Genomic DNA, 8034 nt, shown 5'->3' on the forward strand with positions numbered 1-8034 from the left:
AATGTGTAATGTGTACCAAAATATGTGTTGTAATACATCCAAGGGTAAATAAATGTGTAATGTGTACCAAAATATGTGTTGTAATACAGTCACTTATATCCATTAAACATAACGTTACAATGTTTAAGCTACAACAGATACATGTACATTTTGTTTGCTACAGTAGTTGAAATATCTCTAGAGAATTATCGTTGTTCTTAAGTTAATCCGGGGGTTGGGGTGTTTTTTTGATGTATGTTTATTGTTACGTTTATCATGATCCTATGATCTTTTACAGTGGCATTGCCCCTAAATGTAGTGGAAAATGTCCATGTAAGCCAGACTGTATGTGTACCCAGGAAATGCAACCTGTATGTGGGGCGAATGGTAAAACATACAGTAACAGATGCAAGGCTACCTGCGCGTGAGTAGAAATTACACATATATAAAATAAATACTTTATTTCAACAATTATGAAACGTGCTTTTCCAACTTTTATTCCCTTTTGTTAGCTCAAACGTAAGTGCGCCGATCGTACATGTATATGTCGGAGAAAAGGGGAGGAGACGGAGAAAACCTACGTGGTTGGAAAGGTGACCTACTATATATATACAAAGTCGGGAGACAGTTTTTGACACTTCCTACAAATACATGAGTTGTAATTTTTTAAAATTCTTTTTAGTCTTGCTTCTATACCTTGAAAATGATCATGCCTATGTTATGGTTATTTTTTTTGTCTTTCAAACTTCGTGTGTGGTTCTGACGACAAAAACGTATGGTAACGACTGCAGTGTTGACTGTCAAGTATCGATACGTCTAAGTATGTGTTGCAAACGTTAGTTGTCATGTCTGGCATTTGCAAATATCTTGAAATAAAATGAATGTTTGGTATTTGTTAATTTGTACTGTCAAAACTAATCTTACTATTGACATACCTTTTGAAAGCAAAGTGGCTTCTTGACATTTGAATCAGTTAAGCATGAACAACATTAGCCATTTGTAGCAAATTGTCTAAACATGTGATGGATACACGTGCAATGTACATGTATAGTTTACACATTTAACATAAAATAATGACTTATATGAAAAGAACATAATTTCAACGGGGAATGATTGCAAATGACAATATAGAATGCATTTGAGTAACAAAGTGACATAACTGACATACCATACACGTAAGTAAAATCTCATCAAAAATTGCTATTTGTTACAGGAATGTTAAAGTAAAATGCAGTGGGCAATGTCCATGTAAAAAGCGTTGTATATGTACTAAACATCTAGACAGAGTGTGTGGTTCAGACGGGAAAAACTACGGAAATCCTTGTATGGCCAAATGCGGGTACGTTTGTCTGTTTTTCAATATTCATAATAACGTATCATTATTAGGAACAATTACTTTATAGATATCTTGAAATAATACCATTTGTACAATTTGTGCAAGATATTGTAAATAACCATGCTGTATCAATTGTTTAAGATTAATTAAGAAATAATCAACATGTGTGCTTGCATTATGGTCTTATAAGGCGACATGACCTAGATCATTCGATATGCAAATTAGACGCTGTTCTTTTGCGCGTGCAAGATTTATCACGTGATCGTGTTGCTTCGTTTTAACTTGATCAATGTCGCGCCAACATTTCTCAGTGCGTAGGGTTGGGATTCCCGGATTGAGTTTACTTCTTAAACCATTATCATCGTACCGATATCAAGCGGATTTTCATCGAAGTGCCAGTGATACAACATCATACTATAGGCCTGAAATGAGATGGCATATTTAGTTGGTTGCCATGACGTGATTGAAAGTCGCTGACCGGCTGATCATGACGCGACCATCACCTTCACCGACTTCAACGGACAGCTGTGTTTTGCAACCACTGTTCAGACCGATGCTACTTTTTGCAACATTATTTTTCACACACGGTATATACACTGTAGGCGAATGCTCCACATCACTTAGATTTTTTGAAAGCAGACGACGTTCTGCAGACCAGAAACAACTGAACACGTGTGACGTCAGAAACGATGTTTATTTCAATCAATCTAACATTGGCAAGCTATCGACATCGTTCGTCAAAACATGAAATCTACGCTTGACAGTACATGCACACACTGCACACATCGTGAAATGTACGGCACTACCCAGAGAAGTAAAAACAGAAGTAGTTAATAATTTACCATTTTGTCTTCAGGCCTGTACATTTTAAATGTCAATAATCAATAAACTATTTTCACTGCACGGACCCACATACTTTAGGTCTATAGATCCGTATAATCTTTTGAATGGCAGGCCTGTCAAATATTTTGATCCCGCCTGACAGTTATGCTATTTTTGTTAATTCATGATAAAATACTGGGAGGTTGTTGGAACAGCATGCGTGCGCACTATTTCACGTGCATTGGTTATTGGCACGCGCATGGTATATCGCTCAATAATGCACTCTTTTTAACCAATGAAAACCGTCGTTACATCACAGGCGTGGTAGAATAAAATATATTACCTGTAACTAAGCAAGATCAAGTTATCTCAGTCAGGGTTATTCTGTAACAAAATCAAAACCGAGGCGTAAGCCGAGGTTGGGATGTTTCAGAATCTTAGCCTGAGACTGAGATTAATAGAATCTTACATGAGTCTGTTCCGTGGACAGGGATATTTCAGCCCGAGTGTAAGAGTTTGGCTGGTCAGCACGAGGATTGCCGAGTGCTGGCCGGTCAAACTCTTACACGAGGGTTGAGATAGCCCTGTCTATGGAACAGAGTCATGTTTGATTATTTTTCTCACATACATACAAAAAAAAAAAATCCAGTCGAAATAAACATCGATCTTATTCCTCCGGAAAATCCCAAAGTCCTAGGGTTGAAACGGATGATTCCCCATTCACAACAATTGTATGACATCACGAAAACAATAAAATGACGTCACGTCGACAATCCATTACTATGACGTCATAGCACGTGTCAGCTGTCTTTCCCTACCCCGTGTAAGATAGAGTTATCTTTTCTCTAGCAACAACGGGATCACCCTGTGAAATTTTTCTAAAAACTACAAGTACATGTACCCCGCCTTGGGCCTTAAATGATAATGACATCTTCACTACTTAAGCTACATTTGAATGCTTCCGCGTAAAAACGTAGTCCGTCCTTACATAGATTACAACGTATTTCACAGTGTAGGTTATATTTCATCTACAACATAAAATATATAACAACATCAAAACTATACATATAATGACAAATTAGAACATATATAATGCAAATTGTCAATTTCAAGCAGTTAACGCAGGAATACAAACATCGCAATGTAAAAAATCTGCGAAATGCCACGTTAAGGTACAAGACAGATCGGACGAGATAGAAAAATCTAGCATGGGGTATTACGTGGGATATCTCTGTCTGAGGTGCGAGAAAGTGATGTCTTTCCTACAAGACATCTATCATGTTGTTATCTTTCCTGTGGTTGTAGATAATAGTATTGTAACGTACCATTCCTCATAACAGTAAGAATACACCTCAGATAGTGTGCAGACATGTTAAACGTTTAATTATTTAATTTTGATGTTATCATTTCTTTAGAGGTGCTAAATTAAAGTGTAGGGGCACATGCCCGTGTAAGGAAGACTGTGTGTGCCCGTTCAGATTCAGTCCAGTATGCGGGAGGGACGGACAAACATACCTTAACTCGTGTGCAGCTACATGCAAGTAAGTGTACATTCATGTATCCTACTCATATAACACATTATTTCAGAGTGACATTTGTCATTGGATATCTCAAATGCCCCGTTTATATCGAAAGTTAATAGTATTGTTATACATTGTATTGATAGTCTAAGTTGAAAGGACGCATTATATGATGATGAAAATTACTTACAAATCAACAAGTCGATTCAGCAACGCGTTGTGTTTTACGTGGTCATATATATACACATTGTATTTCACTACTCGACCCGTTGCTCTCTGTGACCATCATTTTGAAATACGAGTCAATTGTATGCTGATGTTAATCCCTGGTTGTACTATATAAACATGTATCAAGAGTTTAATGACTACGGACGAGTAACTTTATCAGGCTCTTACTACTAATATTTGCCCCATGGCTAACGTTTCCACATGTGTGTATGTATGAGTGAGGACTGGATGTGTGGTTTGTTATTTCAAATGGTGGTAATGTAGAACCATACCCATGACAGACCAATATACATTCTATCTGAATTGTTGGAGCTAGATCAGTTTAGAAAACACTTTCTCTCAATATTCTCTACTACGACGAATTGTGTGATGGGGTCTTCATGTGGTTCTGTTTTGAGCTAGAACTATGCTCTAACGGCATGGGTTTATAGTGACGGCCCAATGGAATGCGACACACATGTAAAAACGATGGTACAGGACACATTTTTTCGGGAGTTTAGTTAGGGTAAGACAGGTTTGTTGGTCATAGACGATTGTTGGGACTAAGTTTGGAGCATATTTAAAGACGAACAATTAATCAGAGAAAAACATTGTTTAGATATAAAAGTTTTTGCTGACAATATCTCTGTTGGGTTTGGTAGCCAATTTTCCTGCGAACGACTGATGTATCAAGGGAGACAAAAAGTTTCTCTCTCATGTCCGATCCAATAGGACTTGTATGTTCACAGGTGATGAAGACTCTTACACAAGTCTTTCGATTTTAGTTTAAGATATTTATTTATTGTTGTTTTTTGTTTTGTAACAACATACGATTATTGACTACGTTAATAGTTTATACCCAATATCCTACCGAACCTGATATCTACGACGCTACAGAATCCTATACATCTGCCACTTACCTTAATTCGATTCTTCCACATAGGATGCTTAAAGGTAGAATTGATCCTTGATATTGACTAGAAGGGCGAAACCTTAATATCACAATTTCCGAGACAGCTGTTGACTGCTGACAGACAAACAACATATTGTTTCTAGTTTGCCAGTTGATGAAGTCTAAGGGTCAGGTTTGAGTTTTGATTGCAGTATTTATGGATTTCCTCGTAGGATATGAATATCGATGTGTTTTGGTTGGGCTCATCAGTGTACATACATGTACATCAGGGACACCGGTTCCCTCTTTGAGAACGTTACGTTATTTCGATTTGACCTACGTCTGTACGGTGGAAGTCGCCGATCAAGCAGAAGATAAATATTTAACACAAATCGTATAAGCTTATTAAATCTTGTCAATAGTGTCCTCCTTGATTAGCTTTTATTTATATTTGCTCCCCGTTTCATCGCTTCTGGGCTCAAGTTACGGTTTTGGTTGTGTTATAACATACGGAAATAATGTTTTTCAATCGCACGGAGAGAGAGTTGTTGGAGTTGTTATAATAATAAGCAATAGTTTAAAACAAAAAACCCACAAATATGTTCGCTCATCATTTTGATTGCAAATCCTGTCGTCGGAAGTTCTGTCATTGATGTAAACCTGCACAGTAAATCTACATCTATGTAACCAGTTTGTGTTCTTTACCTGCAAACGAGTAAGTGAAATCTAACTGAAATCTGTTACCAATTACAGGCACGTTGAAGTCAGGTGTAGCGGGCATTGTCCATGTAAAGCGCAGTGTGTATGTACTAAACACCTAGATCCAGTGTGTGGCTCAGACGGACAATCCCATGGAAACCCTTGTGCGGCAAAATGCAAGTAAGTTTTTCTTCGTATTTTCAACCGATTTACTGGTTATTGAAGGCACTAGTAAAGCAATCAGTATACTATTTGCAATGCGACGTTATAGGGAACATGGCCTGCTTTATCAGGGAAGTCAGTATGACTTTTCACAAACACACCTTCTTTATTCCTGTCTTTTTCTAAATTGCTGATGAGTAAAATGTGAAACATCAGACCTCGTCGCAAAACTTAAAATACTACAGACTGTGTTAAACAATTTTTCATTAAAAGTTTTGTCTTCTATTCTTCATAGTTTTTCGTCTGTTTTTTAGAGGTGTCCAAGTAAAGTGCAAGGGCAGGTGCCCGTGTGGCGATTGTTATTGCCCTTATAGCTACAACCCTGTGTGCGGCACGGACGGACAAACATACCCAAACTCATGCTCAGCCGCATGCAAGTATGTAAATAATTAAAAGTAAAAAATATCTTCCACTTTTCCTATTATTGCTATTCTGTTTGACTGAGGTGATTGTACTGGACTGTTTCCATTTCAGGTGTTTATCCCGTTTCCTGGGTTTTCTTATATCTTTGGCCTTGATCGTAAACCCAGCCTAATTGTTTAAATATGTGGCAGTTTAAATTCTGCTTTCGGCTTACGCAAGCAGAGGGGATTATTTCTTTAGATACTAGTTACACTTGTATATCATATTTATCAAGTTTTATTATGTAATGTAAGTGTTCTGTGTTTTGTGTGTCTCGATAAAGGAGCGGATCACTTCGAAAATTTCACAACCGTACATTGTCTACATTGTTACCATTACTCGTATAGCTTCATATTTAGTAATGTATAAAGCTTTTATGATCCCCTTTAATGTTACTCAATGTTATGCAATGTAATCGAATATCCCAAACATCCAAATTATCAAAGATTTGTTTTATGATTTGCTGTTGTTTTCTTTGTAGTGGACAAAGAGTACAGTGTCCGTGGGCCTGTCCTTGCTTTGTAACTGGAAAGTGATCACACTTTGGACCAGAGAGAGGTGCTACACAATGTATCATATATAACGGACATACTATAAAATTCCCTTCTAAAAGTGTCGAATTATATGAATATTTGTATTAATAAATGATGTTTTGTTCGGAAATAAACATATCAGAGAAATTGAGTTATTGTTCTTTTTCTTACACTGAACGATGGATACGGTACATTGTCTGAGGTCAATAACACTAGTAAATGCACAGTATAGTTCATAATATTTAAGACAACAAAATGGACAAGAGAACTTGAGGACCACTTTATAACCGAAGGATTAATAAAAATGATCTGTATGAGTAAGTGTGATCCACTATAGGGTATCTGTTTAATCAATTAATTAATTATGACGCCGACAACAAGGAAAAGTTAAGAAGTATTTTATTGTATTTATTGGGTTTGGATATTGAGTGGAAAGATATGTCGAAAGAAAGCCCTCGAACGCTGAGGCATGGTATTGTTCTGGGGTTGAACAGGGTCCCGATCCCTATCATGTATGCAATCAAACAATCACAGAGGTTGACAAATCGAAATTGTCATTATAACACTGACCTGCCTATGTTAATGATTTCCTTACGTTTTATTTACATATATGCTTATATTTATCATATTCCCATAACTAAAAGTATCGAACTTTTAATATTAGCAAAGAGTCACGTTTGTATGTTAATTTATCAGCAGCAAAATATGTCAAGACGCAAATATAACACCTGTCCATGTAGCAGCCAGTTTTAATTCACATGCAAAACTGTATACAGTATGTTCCAGCATGTTCACACAGGTCCTACTCATTTCGATTTTCTGTTTTAGATATGTTACAATTTCATTTAGGTAGGTGAACTAAAAAAATAAAATTAATGGGGCTTGTTTCGTTAACCTGATAGTGAATGTCTTAGAAAGAATATCCAAATTGTATATGCCAATTTCAGTCATTCGTGACTTTATCGTTTATTTCAATCACAAGTCAATCAGACAGTCATTTACCTATGTAAGCCACACACCAAATATCGTTACCATACATTTTAGAAGACGTTGTTTGAAATATTCAAAACATTTAACACTTGTGACGTTCCTATATGAATTATTTTTGGGACAAATATTCGCAAGAGAACAAACAAAAAGTTCTCGTTAAAATAGCAATCAGCAATATTTTCTTGTAGGTACATATTCTGTAACCAGTAATGTTCTAGTATTGTGTCTTGTGTTGGATATGTAATTCTATTACAAATCAACATGAACATGAATGTGTCAGCATCACTTAGCACAGGACCCCTGTAACGTAGAAAGTGAACAAGGTAAATAAATGTTATTGAAGAAAAGGTTTTAGTCCTACACTCGAGCATGATACAAGCCAAATATATATTCTCTACAAATACTCTATACTTCAAACATCTTCAGAAAAAA

General features: G+C 36.4%; 1 protein-coding gene across 1 annotated transcript in view; it reads left to right on the top strand.

The window, feature by feature from the left end:
• The window catches only part of LOC110458056 (serine protease inhibitor dipetalogastin-like), an 11259-nt gene extending 4496 nt beyond the window's left edge, over positions 1-6763 (top strand). The window contains exons 4-9 of the mRNA XM_021509606.1: positions 278-403; positions 1193-1318; positions 3553-3678; positions 5510-5635; positions 5932-6054; positions 6561-6763. Of these exons, the coding sequence (XP_021365281.1) occupies positions 278-403; positions 1193-1318; positions 3553-3678; positions 5510-5635; positions 5932-6054; positions 6561-6615 (682 nt within the window). The 3' untranslated portion in view covers positions 6616-6763. The remainder of the gene's footprint in view (positions 1-277; positions 404-1192; positions 1319-3552; positions 3679-5509; positions 5636-5931; positions 6055-6560) is intronic.
• The last annotated feature ends 1271 nt before the right edge of the window (positions 6764-8034 follow it).

The sequence above is a fragment of the Mizuhopecten yessoensis genome, unplaced genomic scaffold (genome assembly GCF_002113885.1).
Source record: "Mizuhopecten yessoensis strain PY_sf001 unplaced genomic scaffold, ASM211388v2 scaffold9417, whole genome shotgun sequence".
Taxonomy (NCBI): Eukaryota; Metazoa; Mollusca; class Bivalvia; order Pectinida; family Pectinidae; genus Mizuhopecten; species Mizuhopecten yessoensis.